Here is a 17,593-nt window from a genome sequence, read left to right as displayed (position 1 = left end):
CGTCCTGAGCTCCGCTCACGTCCCTTTCCATCTCTTTCTGAAAACCTAAAAAAGGATACTTTAAAATCCCATTATGCAAAGTATACCAGTCCTATTAGTGTTTCCAGTATTTTATTTTCTTTTTTCTTTTTCTCATAAGTCTCCGAGATTATTGCACACCGGAACCAACAGAAGAAAAAGTATGGGACTCTGAAATAGATCAAACTAATTGCAGTAAAATAATCGACTGACCAGTCAGTGAGAGACTAGATCTGAGAACGTTATATTGAGATACTACCTAATGTAAAAAAAAAAAAAAAAAAAAATTGTATTCAAAAGATAACATTAGCATTTCTAAAAAATTGTTTTTTAATTGGGGTTTGGCCAGGTTTTACGGTCAAATATCACCGTGTGCGCCGGAGGCTACATTACTTTACTATTAGAGCAACCCACAACGCTCTACGGACTAAAAAAAAGTTCCGAGCCGAAGCCTCATCTCGGAGCATCTACCGATCTCATGAAATCGTGATTATCTTTCAGCGATATTTCCTTCTCTCTTTGCCCGCAAATACAGAAGAGTGACTTGTTATCTTTTATTGCAACAAGACTTTCTTGGGGAGCCTTTTCACTTTAATCTGCCATCCCTCCACTATCTCCGTCCCGGGGCAAGTTGCGCAGCAAATTACAAACTTCTCGTGAGTGTAATTCCTCAGTTGCCCTTCCACCTGACGTTGCTGCTCCTCCCCCCCTGCCCCCTCCCCTAAACTAGATAAAAATTCCCGCCAGCATCCTCGACCCCGGCCCGACTCATTCTTATGCATCATTATACGTTACAATTATTTTAACGCTGAGGAAAAGCTAGCCTATCTTTAATCTTATTGCGCCAAGTTTCATTCAAGGCCCCCGACTGAGTCACCATCGGCTGTGTGCCGTTATAATTGAAATATTATGAGAGAAAAATATTTACCCTCGGCGATTCTTATTCATTTTCCCGACTCAGTTGCGTCTTTGGAAGGAAAACTCACCCCCGGAATGGCTCAAGGCGAAAATTAAGGATGAAAAAAAAAAAAAAAAACTGGGAGAGCGAATGCAGTCATTATATCGACTGCATTTTGCTATGAGGCGCCACTATTTCTGACTCATCCGTAAAAGTATCTTCCTGCCCAGGGAAACTAACGGCATATACTTTGTCCCTAATAAGAGTCAACATGGCAATTTTTTATTTGAAGATGTAGTCCTGGATAGAATCAGGCAAATAAGGCATATCTACATGAAGATGACTTTTTTAAAAAAAACCTATGTACGGTAGTTTAAAACGGGTAGTTGAAGCATTAACCTGCCAAATCGTGGATTGGTGGAATGAGGAATGAAGCAAAATGAAGAGATGCGATTTGCCGGAGGAGCTCTGGCAGGATCGCTATCAGTGGCGGCGACATGTTAGTTAGTTAGTTAGTTAGTTGGTTATTTAGTTAGTTAGTTATATATTTAGGTAGTTAGTTCGTTGGTTAGTTAGTTAGTTAGTTAGTTAGTTAGTTAGTTAGTTAGTTAGTTAGTTAGTTAGTAGTTGAAGCGTTCTGTTTGCTCGGGACGCAGAAAAACTCAAAGGGAGACCAAGTTCATTCAAGGCATATTGTTGTGACTAGACGCACCTACCCCTAGAATGGACCTTCCCGCAGATATACCGAAGGAATACGTTCTACCATCCAATCAAAGTCTGGTCTCGGTCTGGTTAACTTTTCATAGATGAAATTTAATAACATTCTACTTTATGTATGAAATGTCTATGATTATTGCAATCATTATGACTATTTTTCACATATTTTTTTAATAATAATCATGACTTGAGGATAGTAATCAGAGTGAGTAGAGGATATTTATTTACCTTTGCTTTTTAAATCGCAGTAACCATATTTTCGTCACGGTTTGAGCACGTAAATATCCATAACCTAACCTTCAAGACTTCATCTTCTTCTGTTGATTTATTTATACCTTCAAGACTGAATTCAAACTAAATTCATCCTTGAAATTGATGAGCTCTTTTCGAAGAATGTAGACATCTCCTGTTTGCTTAAGAACATCCAACGGTTCCGAAGATGTCGATGACTTCAAAGTAAATCAATCATAATTTAAAAAAGTTCACGCTGACTTTTTTAAAAAGCCACGGAAATAGTATGATGATAGATATATACGTTTCATGAGTCTCTTTGTCAAAATAAGAGGCCGAACTTTTTTGTGACCTTAAAAAAATGCACGAGGTAAAATTTATTGCCAAAAGATCAAACCTACAAAATGTATTGAAAAAACGCCTCTTACCTTCTGATTTTTGAGAGATTATCTTCTTATCGCTCTTTCCCATTTTGGCCAGTGAGATTCAACACAGTCGAGGGTAGAGTCTTAAAAGGCAATGATGTATCGGACGCTTTGAGGGCGACAATAATCTTTGAATATTTTAAAAAAAGAAAAAAATCGCGGTTTTACTGTTTCAATATTCTGTGATCAATCGCATATGGCATACTCAGGAAAAAACTTCCTCTAATAATCTAACAGTTATTTTTATGGGAGATTGAAGTCCGAAATTTAAAATCAGTAAACAGCTAATAAAGTTTTGATCAATAAGTAGATTGACAAATTAACACTTCTTTCAAACACGAAATCATCAGGGTAAAGAAGCTTTATGGCATCAAACAGTGGCTTGGTGGCTCATTTAAGTATCGAAAAATTCAAGGGGAAAAAAGGGAAACTACGTCTACTGTAAATAATCATAGGTTTATGACGCGTTGGTTATTTTCGTAGTGCTGCCAACCTCACTACTTTAATCTAAATTCTCATGAAAGGAAATATGTAAGTGTTGTGGTGACGACTTTCATCTCAACCTGTAACAGAAACAAGGAAAATATCAAAAATTCAGCATAAGTTGCCTATGAGAAGCTACATAAAAATAAAATGCATTAATTTTAACATGCGCGTTAAAATAAATGACAAAAATAGGTGCGAAGGTGTCATAATGAACAGGACATGATTGAATTGATTTGATTAGGTAAAAAAACTTACTGGTCTTTCAGTTCCTGCGTTGTCAACACGTAATTAGCAAAATGTAATGAGCATACGTCCTCAGTCCACACTAATTGAGGGGCTTGGAGGAAAAGGCGCACGAGTGCAGTTTTTGCTATTTCATGAAATACTTGAGTAAATTTTCGAGATTACATGGATCCTTATGGCAGGAAGAAAGTTCAAACTGACTTTCCGATGGTTAAAAATTGGAATTTGGGAGCGAATTTTTCACAGAATATTCATTAAGACTAGTTTTACTTGAAATCATCAATATCTCATTTTTTTCCAAAAACAACAGCAATGCGCCTTGTCCTCCAAGCCCCTCAATTGAGATAGATGATGCCTTAATACAACTATTCTTCCTCTAGGGATATCTGTGATGCATACGTCAAATATTGAAGGTTCGTTGGCCCTTCCCTCGATCATTGATATACTCAGCACCGCGCCATGCATCATTTCAAAGAGTCAATAGAATTATGTGATAGTTTCCTATTTGAATATTGTACTCACGAAAAATCGCGTAATTCCCTGAGAAATCTGGTGGTCTTGCTAAACATCTCATGAATTAGCGAGTATTTACTGGAAAATGAGATTGTTTCTCTTGCCCCGTGAATATTGCGGGATTATGGCTCGGATAAACGACGGAGAAGTTTCCCGAATTTGGCACAGTCTCAAGTTGGCAACAATTGGCCGCTGAGGTTAGATGAGGGATAACATGATTTTTATTTGCTCCCTATGACCCTTATTGACACTCACCGCCATTTCCCTCTCTACGAGAGAGTTCATCTCCCCTTTTCTTCTACTTTTCGGTCGGGAAATCTTTCTTTAACCTTTTCATCGTGGCTCCAATATAACCGCCCGACGTTGAGTGATTGATAAAAGGATGAAAAAGTCTGAAATCATGCTCGTCATTGACTCAACTTTCCGCAGTTACTGGTCGTTTGTTCCTCTCATTCGAGTGCCGGGGATAAGTTCGTGTTTCACTTGTCATCTTTTCATTCGTCTGCTCCTTTGATTTAGTTCTTGTTTCCGTCAATTTTTGATGTGTTTTGCTTCCTTATAACATGTATACGATTATGAACTTAACAAAAGGAATATAATTTGTAAGGAAAAGAATGTGCGCACGAAGCTCGTACGCAACAACTGAGAAACTTGCACAACATTGCTTGATGAACGTTTTTCAATCAGTCAGATACCGATGTGAAAGCAAAACTCGAAAAAGTCTGGTAGGCGCTATGCGTTTCACGTCGGCCGCTACTGACCGCACTGTATTTGACGCAATGCGTGAAGTATCCATGCAGTCTTGTAGGCGCTATGCGCCTCACGCCGCGCCGGCCGCTGCTGACCGCACTGAGTTTGGCGCAATGCGTGAAGTATTCATGCAGTCTTGTAGGCGCTATGCGTCTCACGCCGCGCCGGCCGCTGCTGACCGCACTGAGTTTGGCGCAATGCGTGAAGTATTCATGCAGTCTTGTGGGCGCTAATATGTGTTACATGCCGACCGCCGCGCTGAGGGCTTCTCCTTTTCATATCAAGTACTTGTCATTATTGCTCTCTGCGCCGCACCGCTCCATGCAAAATTGCGTGTTTGGTTCCTCTCTTTACTCGACTAATTAAAGGTGCTGTCACTTAAATCACCGAAAGACGATATAATTAGAAATTACTATACTCTCAGGAAATGAGAGATTTTGTCGCCTTTTCTCGTTTGCAATTTTGTTTCTGAATCCGATTTTTTTTTCATACCTACTTTTAAAAAAATTGCAAAATTTGCCGTCATGGGCCGCGGCCCATGTAGCCACCCCCTTAATCCGGCCCTGGCTTTAATGTTTAATTTTAGTCGTGAATTTTTCACAGAATATACCTCCAGACTAGTTTTAGTTGAGTTCACGAATACCTCATTTTTTCAAAAACTACACTCATGCACCTTGTCCGCCTATGCGCAGTATTTCATGAAGTGTAGAGTCGTTCGTGTTTTCACAGAATTCTTTTGCAAATACTACCAAAAACTCAACCTGAAAGGGTAACCTGAACTTGAGGTACATGGGTAAAACAATTTTTATTTTGTAAAGTGTTAAGTTCCAAAAAAACGCGGGAAAATCTTGATGGATTTACGGCGTTCTTGCTTAGCACGGCAGAGTTAGATGCAGTCCAACCGATCCTGCAAAATGAAGTCTAATGATTGATTGATTATATATTTTTGGACGTTCTGTTGATTCGCTTTAAACTATATACATATTCCACATGTCTCACTCTTCATCCACCCCTTCCCCCGAAATATGATTCTAGTATTGACGCTTTGGCGACAAAAGAGCCGTAAGTCCGTCGCGTGGATCGGCGCAACACGCAACGAGACGCGACTACCTCTTGCGGAACCCCTGCACGCCATTATTTCCGGATTTGCTCAGGTGAATTCCGATAAGCCGAAACAAATGTGGCTTAATCCTCGGGATTATTCGCGCGAGTAAGACTTTGCAGTGGCTTATTTTGACAGTCCGCTCGTAAGTTGCGTCTCCCCGTCAGAGCCCCTGACAAATCAAAAGGTATTTGCGGTTATGAACTCGCAAAGCCACTTCCTCCCGAATTTGATCGAGTTGCTCGTCAGCGTTGCCAACAGGCGCAAGGAGGAATATTGACGCAGAGTCGAGCCGACGATAACATGCAACCAGAAACAATATATTTGAGAGGCCCCACAGCCCGCACCGATGTCTTCCCTATGAATAGCATTCGATACATGGTAAGATTGTATCGACATCGATTGGTTCAACATGTAAACATGACCTCAAATGTAAATTGAGTAATCTGAGGGTTGCTCACCCTAGCATTCATCAGTCACCATTCATTTTATTTGATTTTTCGCTCAACGAATTGCTCATCAATCGTATCATAGAAATCTACATTAAATAGACTTACGTCAGCTAAAAGAAAGTATGTTGCGTTGCACTCAAACCATAAGTGCGCAGTTCATTTTAGTGAAAAACTGAAATCCAAGTATGAAAACAAAAACCTGATGTTTAATTTTAAGTAACATAAGTAAACGTAAAATTGAATCTAACTTTACTTGAAGATTTCTCATAATATGCTCATTTAAAAATGTACCATAAAAATCCTGACTTTTGTTTGAACCCTCTTATGTGCTCTTATGTGCAGGGCTTATGAAGAGCCCTACAAATTCAAACTAACGAGCTTTATACGTGAATCAATGTCGCGCTGTAACAACACATGTGTTGGAGTTTGCAGTTATTCACTGAATTTCTCCAATATTTTGGTGAACTTTTGACGAAAAACCCAATTGATGAACATGACGTCATTTGAATGAATCGAGTGAGTCGAGACAGACCATCGCTCTGACACAAAGACGGTGTACGTCCGAAACCACTTATCTCGGACGTAGCAGACTTCCTGAATACTTTATTTTCTAAATGAAAAACTGCTCAACGGCAATTCTTAAAAACTGCCGTGATTTTTCCTCTCGGTGCCAAGAAAATTCTGCGAAAACTTCAAAGAATGGTGTCGATTTGCTCTCCTTTCAAAAAATGAAATAGGCGCGGAGATTTTCAAACACCGCAAACGAGATACGTGGTTGCAGACTCACGCCGTCGATAAAGGCTTATCCCAATTTCCACGTGAGCCTCATTCTGCCGTGCTAAGGAAGAACGCCGTATGAACATTCGAGAGTTGTCAAATTTCCCTTGATAAAACATGTAATTTTGACGAAATTCATGCATATTCTCCCTAAAATTTTCACATATTTTAGATTAAATTGCGCACAAAATTGTCTGAAAATTTCGGGAAAAAGTATTCTCAATTTTCCCAGTGAATTCAGTTTCTATTGAAGGAAATTTGGCAACGTCTGAAGGCTCATACGGCGTTCTTCCTTAGCACGGCAGTATTCTCCGTACACTGAAAAAAAAAATCGGTAAATTTACCGCTGTATTTACTAAGAAAAGGGTAAAATTACTAAGAATTCAGCGTTCTATTTGATCCCAGTTTTTTCTTGAAAATTATTGAACTTTCTCGGCAATTTTACTGGACCTTGGTTTAAGCGCCAATATTTTTTATCGACTATGGTAGAATTACCGAGATAAAATGGCAAAGTTACCGGGAATTTATTACCAATAAAAGTGGTATTCTCACCTGAAAGAAAAACAGTAAACATGCCGGTTTTTAGGTAAACTAACCTGTATGTCTTGGTAAAATTACCAATAATTGGTAAAACAAGTGAGATGGTAAAGGTACCAAAGGACCTTAGTGAAAACGCCGAGAATTTTTTTCAGTGTATAACCTACGGCTCTCGCGGCTAATGTGGAATCAGAGATGCGCCCTTACGCGAGAGGAGCGAGGAAACTTGGTAACGCTGGTCTCGGATTAAAACGTTGCCGACCGTGGGCCGTCCGCTGTCACCCCCAATTCAAGTTTAATCAATAGTTGTCGGGAGTCGAGCCTCGTTGGCGCTGCAACAGACGCAGCAGCCGGGCCATTGGCACTTGCACTTCCCGCCGGCCAATTAGTTTGATCGAATTATGAAATCAGAAGCCCAATCACAAAGCCCACGCTGGAGGCACTCCCAGAAAAGAATGAAAACAAAAAACTGACTCCAAGTTTATACAACGACTTGGACGAAAAAAAATAAAAATGCTCCCGATGAAACCCTAATTGGAAATTAGGGTTCATTTTCACCTCAATCCAAGTTTCAACTCAAAAATCGCATATGATGAAAAACCATTTAGAGTAAGAAGGTCGAATTTTGCAAAATTTTAAAGATTTAAAGAACCAGGCATTTGTCGAGCACTTAGCTCCAACTGCTGGGAGTTTAAAAAGTTTTAACTTTTCCTAAAATGCATTTCTTTATAGATTGAGGTCACATATAAACCGCTCTTTTGAAGTAAAATAAATGGTGTGAAATAGTTGCTTTAGGCGCCGTGGCACGCTGCGGCGCGGCGGGCGGGCGGCCAGCGCGGAACGCGCATTGGCGCCTACAAACCTAACGAGGATACTTCACGCATTGCGCAATGCGTGAAGTATCCCTGTTAGGTTTGTAGGCGCCAGTGCGACACCGCTCCGCTGTGTGTTAGGCTCTGACATTTAATCTCGCGGAGTCAGCGTTTTTCAACTCATGATTTTGAAATGTTTGCACACTCTGTATGGATTATTCTCATTTTAATGGATGGAAAAAAAATGTATTAAAGGGAAATATAATGTGCGTTTTGTTATTATTAAGGTGGTTCCGTATCAAACTTAATGATTTTCAAAGCGCACGAATTTCTACACAATTTTTATAGCCTTTTATAGCCGATGCCGATAAACTGTGTTGCCCGGCGATAGGAACTATAGCCCGGCTGTATAATTTTTTATCGCTTACTACAGCCAGCTATATGATTTTCTATAGCCTCCTTTAGTCGGCTGTGAGAAATCCTATGGTATTTTGAAACGCAGCTCCTATCACCAATTTTTACCCAGGAAAGTTTCCAGATTTTGTCCGACCTCTCCCATTGACTCGACCCACTGTGCGCCGCGACGCGGCACGGCGACACTCGGTTGGGAAAGCTACGAGCCGAGCGAGGTGAGACAAGGGCAGAGCGTTAATTCTTTAATCAGAGTCCGACGCAGAGTGCAGGGTGCAAGGCGGGATCGATGGAAGCTGTTGCAGGGATGCGAGCGTTGGCGCCCGCTCGGAACCACCGACCCCCGACCGGGTCGATTCTTGAATCCTCATCGAACGACCTCGATCGATAAACAGCATTACCAAGATAGGGATTTATCGATCAAATTTATTCAACAACGATTCGATAATCGACCCGCTGGACCAGCCCGGTTCCCGTCGATGGTCGAGTATCAAAGCTCCCGCTTTATGTCGTTGGCGGCGCGGTTAATTTTGAGTGTTGAAACACCGGCGTGAGCCAGTGGCGTGGCGTGAATTGCGATAAATCGATTGTTATGCCATTTAAACCTATGAAAAAGGATCGATAAACAGGGTGTACCTTAATAATCGATTCTTTACCATAGGCGTAAATGGTATAACAATCGATACATCACAATTCACGCCACGCCACTGGGGTGAACGGGACCGGTGGGTGGAGGGGGGGAGGGGGTGCTATCGGGCGTATTCAATTGGCTCAAACTCTCATAGGCCGTGCCGTGCACCCCCCGGGCTCCGCCGAAGTTCGGAGGTGCTTTGAGAGCATGAGGCCAGACTAATTTCACAGACAATGAGCAAAGTGAGAAGACTCGTAGCCCCCGCCGAACACGGGGAAATATTATGATAGCTGATGAGCGATGCGCGGATCATTTGACTCTTCCCGGCATCATCATTTGTGCCGCGTCTCGGAAAAACCACCCCTAACTCTGCCGTGCTAAGGAAAAACATCGTACGAGCATCCGAGAGTTGCCAAATTTCCTTCGATAAAATGTGTATTTTTGAGGAAAGGTATGAATATTTTTCCTTTGAAATGTTTAGAAACTTCGGGGGATATTGTGAAGAATATGTGAAAAATTTGAAGAAAAATATCGACAAATTTTCCAGAGAATTCGCGATTTACCAAAGGAAATTTGGCAACGCCTGAAGGTTCATACGGCGCTTTTCCTTAGGGCGGCACAACTTTCCGAGCCAATTTCGCGGCGGGCGCCGAAGTTGAGGGATATGCTCGGCATCATCACTTTTTGCTTTTTGAGTCTAGGCCGTCTCTGACTTATTTGAATCGGTTGTTTTCGAGGGAACGAGTCCATTTTTGCATGAGCCTTGGCTTGCATAAAAGGATATGCTAACGAAGACTCATCGAGGAATGGATCTGCTCTCTTTTGAAAAGGACTGATTTATTTTTCGTAGGCTTCAGCTAGGATGAGTATCAATGTCAGATTTCATCGTTATAAGGGGTGTTCAATATTTTGTTTTGACAACTGACGAAAAGTTGAGGGATGAGCCGTTCCAGCCTGGTCATGAAGTTCGTTAGACATATCGGAAAAAGATCTAAGATGTGGTAGATGCCTATTATAGCCTTAACGGAAAATGGAGGAGAAGTAGAACCCTGGGGGCTGCTGTTCATAATTTACGTAATGATCCGGAGGAGGAGGAGGGTCTACGGCTTTGTTACGTTAAGTTTAACACTGCACATTTCTTCTTCTTCTTCTTCAATTCAATTGTTTTGTCACTTTCATTTTTCTCAATTTCATAATCTAAAAAATTCGGCCAATTCAACTTGCCATTATTTTTTTTTTTTCATTTTTGCCTCTGTTGTCGTTTTTTTTTTTTTTTTTTTTTTTTTTTTTTTTTTTACGAATAAAAGAGTAAGAAAAAATCTAAAGTTCACCAATAATTTGCCTACTTTTTTAAGAATGAGAAAATCAGATATTCGTTTAAACCCTCGATACAGATGCGTCACGGGAAGGGCGCGGGATTCAAAGAACCATTATTATAGGTCTTTTCTACACGGCCTCTTAAGTATAAGGCTGTAAACGCCTGTGGTTTCTAAGTTTAAGGCGGAAAAAAGAGAGAAAGTAAAACATACCAGTGATAATTTTGACTTTTTGTTGATTAGTTTTCTTTATGTTTGTTTCTTTCTTTTGGAGTTCCCAAAAATTACGGTAGAGGAATGGCACGCTTATAACCTGACGTAACCTATGAACTCTACAAGTCCGAAAATGATAACCTCGGGTATATTATTTCTAAATAAGTTTTTCTGCCTTTTAAGTGTCCAGTCCACGCATGGTGGTGTGTAAAAATTACAGCTCATTTTCTCCTATGAGTCATGCCTTTGGACACGGATTTACCCATTTAATGAGGAAGGTTCAAAAAACCCCTGAAATATTTGAGCTTTTCGCTACACCACTACTTGTTATTCTTCAAACAATACTGGCGAGACAAGTAAAACTTTGGAGAGGTCTGTCGATCGGGGAAATTTGATGGCCGAGTTCCAAATGTGCGAAGTTTCAGAAGTGACCCATGAATCCTCTCACGGTCGTGGTTTTCCTGACGTGATGATCTTGTTTTGATCCGGCCGCAGCTTTTTCGAAGTTCCACTTGTTTTTCGCCGTGTTTATTCGTAAGCATTCAACCTTTCTTTCGATGGCCGGTGGTTTAATAAACCGTTGGAATATTCTTGAGCTTTATAATTTACAACTAAAAAGAATAACAGAGAGATAATCATTCATGATAAGTCATTCTTGAATGAGGAGCACAAGCTTTAAAGAGAAAAGTTGAAATTCAGATTCTTGCGTCGTGGTGGATAACTTCAAACTTATAGGTAATACTTTCATATTTTGCTCAAACTTTCAAATTACAGGCATGCTCAGACTAGCATGCCCTATCCTGGTAACAATGACTTTTTAAAAAACTTTTTAAACCCCCTCAAAAACCGGTAAATGTTATGTCGCAGGAAATTATGTTTGGATTAATTTAAGTAAGATTTAAATTTGATATTCACTTTAAATACATAGGCTGTCCCAAAACAACTGGCACTAAGGCTGTCATTCGGGAACTACAATGGATATCGACATGCGGTTTGCGGGAGGTGATAGCTCATACTCTTAGCTCTTAAACGAGCCTAAGTTAAGCTAGTTTGGTTAAAAACTCAACGAGTTACATCAATTTTCCCGAGACGTGTAAGAAATACCCCTACGGAATTTTTCGGAAGTTTTTCACTCTGTTAACTTTTCCTCCGCAAGCTGTGCGATTGGTTCAGACGTTATGAATGAAGTTTCCACTTGTCTGGATGCAAGTTTCCACTTGTCAGCAAGTGTTTCCATCACAGCCGAGAAGTTTTTTTCTGTTTGCAAAGTCAGTTTAGTGAAATTGTCCGGCCTGATAACGCGTTTTTTGGTGTTTCCTCATGAGTTCACCCGCGGAGTTCAAGCAAGAGCAACGATACGCAATTCGATATTGCGTTCGTCGTGGATTATCTGCTTCTGAAGCCACTGTCATTTCATTCACAGTTTCAGAAGCAGATAATTCACGACGAACGCAATATCGAATTGCGTATCGTTGCTCTTGCTTGAACTCCGCGGTTGAACTCATGAGGAAACACCAAAAAAACGCGTTATCAGGCCGGACAATTTCACTAAACTGACTTTGCAAACAGAAAAAAACTTCTCGGCTGTGATGGAAACACTTGCTGACAAGTGGAAACTTGCATCCAGACAAGTGGAAACTTCATTCACAACGTATGAACCAATTTCACAGCTTGCGGAGGCTAAGTTTAGGAGTAAAAAATTACCGAAAAATTCCGTAGGGGTATTTCTTACACGTCTCGGGAAAATTGATGTAACTCGTTGAGTTTTTAACCAAATTAGATCAACATAGTCTTGTTTAAGAGCTAAGAGTATGAGCTATCACCTCCCGCAAACCGCATGTCGATATCTATTGCAGTTCCAGAATGACAGCCTTAGTGCCAGTTGTTTTGGGACAGCCTATGTATGTACTATTTTCGAAGAGTTTTCAGAAAAAGAATTGACACAGTTTTAGTTTTAATTAACCTTTCAGGATTTTTCGACATTTTTTAACTTAAATTACACCTCTTACAAATTTTACTTTAAAAAATATTCATATTTAAAGGGTTTCCTAAAACACTTTTTTTTTAAAAAAAAAAAAAAAAAAAATCAGTTATTGTGTCTTCTAACAAGAATTATACACACTGTTCTTAAGGGCATAAATCACAACAGTTTTTTTCTATGAATTGTGATATAAGAATTTACAATTTGTTCAAAAGTTTACATGACAGTCGTTGCCACTAGATTCCTTTTGCTTTGACAACTCTCGATCCAAAAGCTGGCTCCGTAAACGCGCGCGGCTGCAAAATTCCGATTTCAACCACTTTATGACGAGGTTCACGGTAAATGCTTAAAACTTACAAGAGGCTATTTTAAAGGAGCATAAAAAATTTCACAGGGTATTTTCAAGTATTAGTTGCTGCGAGGATGGCGGACTCGTTGCAGTTTCTGTTTCCGCAGCTATATGCACAGCGAGCAGTTCAAATATTAAAACGCCGAGTCGAGTTGTTATGAATGCAAAATGGTTTTTCGGGTGCGACGCGCGATGATTGAAAGTTGCGCCTTAAGGGCTAGGCCGCCTGCTAAGCAGCTCTGACGATGGTTTGAACAGAGCAAACACTCCGGTGTTGTCAGCTCGACTGGGGAATTTACTTAATTTCAATTTTGAGTCCTGTAAAAAAGCAGAGATCACTCTGGGGAACGGCAACTGTGAAGTAGCTTTTCCTTCTCCAATTCCTTAGCACTTATTTTTTTTACACAATTTAAGACGTTTGCGGTGCCCTTATTAATGAACCCTCATCTTTACTCATCATGATGTTCGAAATTTTCTCGAAATACGTTAAGGAATAAGTTCATCGGAAAGTAATACAAAGTGCACCGTAAAATTCAATTAATATGTTGATTACATACATTTTTGTTGGCTTAAAGTAGTCCCCTGTGTACGATTTTCACGATCGGTAATACTCCTAACGGAGTCTTAATATGAGGTCTTGAAAATTAAGGATATTCTACTCAATCTAAGTGAAACGTAAGTAAATCTAAGCATTTTACACAGAAAAATTCTGAAACCGGTACCTCTTATGAATTATATATATGAAGTGAACAACCAAAAGAAAAGGCCTTGGATATGTTTAGTAAATTCTAGCTTATACAAGCCTTTACTGAAGTCTCATAATATCTCGTTGCTTCTCCGAAGTAAGGGCGTAATATCGCAAAACTCACTATTGATGCTACGTCACAGATAAGCCATAAATGTTTATTCTCATTAATAGCATTAAAAGTTATTGTTATTGTAGTTATTGAGTCATTGTTATCGTTTGGATCCAATTCGATATCATGAAGAATCTCTATGATGACGTCATCGTTAATAGCGTCTATTTCCAAGTGAACCCTGTTAAATCAGTATAAAACAGTATCTCCGTATAAATCAATGCTTTCCACGACTTTTGTGGAAACAGAGATGCACCTTCACGTCAAAGTAGAGTCCCTTTATACTGAGAGTCAAGACAACACCCCTTCATGGAGTCACAAACGGGAATAAAGATTACACACATGGACCGTTTTTCGTAATCTTCGATCGGCCCATTCTCAAATTTCTTTCTCCGTTCCTCCTCTCACCCGCTTGTTCCTTGCCGAACCTGTAATACCTCGGTCCATTCCAGATTATAATATTTGCAATTGGGGAAAGTGTAATCTTTACTCCCGTTTGTGACACTGCGGAGCATAGAGAAAAAAAAGGAGGTGTTCGCATTTCGAGCATCTTGGATTTTTTTGATGACGTAGGTCGGTACAGCGACTTTTATCATCAATTTTCTCAGAAATTGTGTAATTTATGGAAAAAAGTCATTCCATAAAAAGTGCTTGAAACTATATCATGAGTTGATTTCAGCAAAAAAATGGGACATTATGGTTCGTTTTTCATACTTCGAATTTCGTTAATTTCGGATTTCGCTGGCCAGGTTGTACCGACCTACGTCACAGGGTAAACAAACCTCAAGATGCAAACACCTCCTATTTCTCTATGACTGCGGAGGCCTAAAATACGGCAACCAATCAGAAATGGATTCACATTGTCTTGACTCTCAGCATAAAGGGACTCTACGTCAAAGGAGCGGCGAAATCCAGAAAATATGTAGGAGACTGAAATTGGCAACGTCGACGGGGCCGATCCAGGAGGGACATGCATTTCATAGTCGATAACCAGGTTCTGGCGCAAGTAGGTATTATGTATTACCCATTTCGGGATCAAACTGGGTATTTTATTCCTTCCGCTCCAAGCGCTCTTTTCATTTCCTGTTTTATGGCAATAAATGCGATAAACTTCGGTCAACGGCGCGCCAGTGAGAGGAAGCCGCCTCGCAGCTATAACGCCAAAAATGTGACGGCCAGAATGCATTGAATGATATTGAAGAGTAAAGGATAGAGACGGTGGAGTGTCCTTTGGGGTATAAATTATTGTTGTGCTTTAATTGACCAAACGGAATTTCCTTCTTATTTTTCTTCTTATTCTTGTCCTCGAGGTATAGGCGTTAAGGTAGATCATCTGCTTTATTGATGCAATGCATTTTAGAAGCCTTGAGACCCATAAAAATATATATGTATGTATAACGGGGCTCACGTCTAAGCATATAATTCCGTTTGCCAGGAATACCTCCAATTGAAAAAATCGGTAACTGCAAAATATTGGCATTTACGGGGCTCACGTCTAAGCATATAATTCCGTTTGCCAGGAATACCTCCAATTGAAAAAATCGGTAACTGCAAAATATTGGCATTTATTAGATCAATCATTTAAGAATGTTCTTACCAAAATTCTCCCTTCGAAATATTAATATTTAGTTTAAAAAACCGTTTCCAATTTATTGTCTCCTTAGTTTATTGGGGGGTGAAAGTTATGAAAAAAATAAATACTTTTAATTTTACTAATTTACTAATGATGACAAAAAATCAATCAAAACATTTGCACATTCCACCGTAAATGCCATGTTTTTCAAGCTCAGGCGACGAGAGCAGGACTATAAGTACGAAAACCTCTCCAGATTATTAAGAGCATTCACTGCTTTAAGAGGAACCGTAGCAAGCGTTGAATTCACCGCAGAGTACCAAATGAAATATTTACACTCACGATGTGAATTAAGCTGACCCTTAAATCATCAGCCACTAAGCAACCATTGGCCGTATCTATGCTAAAAGGAACTATGTGCATAGGGTGTGCGTGTAACATGGTCTCTTTTAGCATAAACATGTCCCATTGTTTGTGGATGTCGAAAAATGAGTTATTTCATTCCGTGGCGAAATGTTTCGAATAACGAATGTAACTCTGAACCAAGCGAGAACGCATTCCGAAATTAAAAAGCTTCCAGACGAGATATCGATTTTTAGATTTTGTTCGCTGATAGAATTCATGGGACAAGTAGCAAGAGGAAAACCTGTTTGTTTTTTTCAGACTGACAAAAAAGGCTTTTTTGTATTGTTAACAGGAGGGGTAGAGGAAGATTAACGTTTCACTCATTTACGAGGATTTTTGTTTGGCTTAAATATTCTCCTAGAGAGTAAAATTTGAAGAAGAGAGTAGAAGTAAAACAACTGTTGAAATTCACGCATAAGGAAACTGTTTTGAATCATTTTAAAATTAACGGTGAAGTAGTGATAATAGCAAAAAAATTCGGTTACGTTCTAGAAGTCGTTTATACACCGAAAAAAAAAGTGAAGTTGATTTAACATTCTAGATGTAAAAAAAGTGTGCGAGAGCTTGAAAAATTCTGAATTACCCACCACCGCAGTAAGTTTTACATTTTGGCATTGCTAAAATAACTGCTGTAGCGGCTAATTCAGCATTTGATAAGTTCTCGCACACTTTTTTCTTTACATATCTAGCATGGTAAATCAACTTCGCTTTTTTTCGGTGTATCGATCGATTTTTATTGCTCTGCGGTAGAATAAATTGATTTAAAACAAAAAATAAAAAACTCGTAAAAAGTGCAAGTTAGCATTCTCGTAAAATTTAATCGGTTTCTATTTTGAAATTTTCGAGGCTTTTAACTTATTTAGTGTTTTCTCCGAATGGAATCACATAAAGGCAATAGGTGATCAATCATTTATCACGAACCATCAATCACTCATCGATCAGTTATGAGTGTAATGAGCTATGGTCAGCGCCTTTGAATCGTTTAGGCACACTAATCTAAACAGGTGATAGACAGAATACCGGTAATTTATATAGAGGCAGGAAACTACCGCACAAATTACTGTTAAAGAAATCTGGAAATAAACACCTGCATGTATACTCTCATTAAAAACAAGCATCAAATTAAAAGCCGGCTTCGGCTGACACCAAAAGGCTGTCAGCACTACCCAGGCTGATAAAATAGAAATGGAAATGATAATGATAAAATAATGAACATGTTTTGGGGAAATAGCGGCGGGAACAAAGGAAAACCAACACGAAAAGGCTGTTAGTTGGCGGGAGCTCCTGAATTTGTGAGCAATTTCTAGAAACGCGCTCAGCGAACATGCACGAGCGTTTGGTAATATGTTGCGACCACTTTGATCTAATTTGTCAGGAGACATTTACAAGCTTTATCTCGTGTTTTAACTATCTCATTCCGGAACAGAATTGAAGTAGGATTTTTTTCCCGCCTCTTCCTCGCCGGCCTTTTGTTGCCGCGAAATGATAAACTGCCGCAGGGTAGAAAATGAAACACACTAGACACGGCGATTAATACGTTCGCTCGAGGCGCACATACATACACCAACAAAATTGTTTTCATGAAAGAATGAAAAATAAATTCTAATTATAATAATAGCCTGGCTGTTTCTCTTGCCTTCTTCCCTACTCTCCGATCATCATGATTTCTACCTAACCATGTCGGCCGACCACATCAAGCATTAAATAGGTAGAAGTAAATGGATTCCATTTTGCAATAAGGAACCACAATCTCTGGCTCTTCCATAAAAGCACCTTTCTGCATAGGGAAACCAATAGCATGTATGGATTGCATTTTGCAAAAAGGAACCAAGAGCATTCCAATGTTGCTAAGATTGTGCAACTTTCATGCTTTGCTAAAAATTACTGAAATCATGA

The 17,593-nt window shown here is 39.6% G+C and overlaps 1 protein-coding gene across 1 annotated transcript in view; it reads right to left on the bottom strand.

Moving 5' to 3' along the window:
• The window catches only part of LOC109037429 (uncharacterized), a 163,897-nt gene that overhangs the window by 121,779 nt on the left and 24,525 nt on the right, over window positions 1-17,593 (bottom strand). The window contains exon 2 of the mRNA XM_019052092.2: window positions 2,293-2,852. Within this exon, the coding sequence (XP_018907637.1) occupies window positions 2,293-2,335 (43 nt within the window). The 5' untranslated portion in view covers window positions 2,336-2,852. The remainder of the gene's footprint in view (window positions 1-2,292; window positions 2,853-17,593) is intronic.

The sequence above is a fragment of the Bemisia tabaci genome, chromosome 5 (genome assembly GCF_918797505.1).
Source record: "Bemisia tabaci chromosome 5, PGI_BMITA_v3".
NCBI lineage: Eukaryota > Metazoa > Arthropoda > Insecta > Hemiptera > Aleyrodidae > Bemisia > Bemisia tabaci.
The sequence above is the reverse complement of the archived record's forward strand: the minus strand, read 5'-3'. Positions and strand labels throughout refer to the sequence as shown.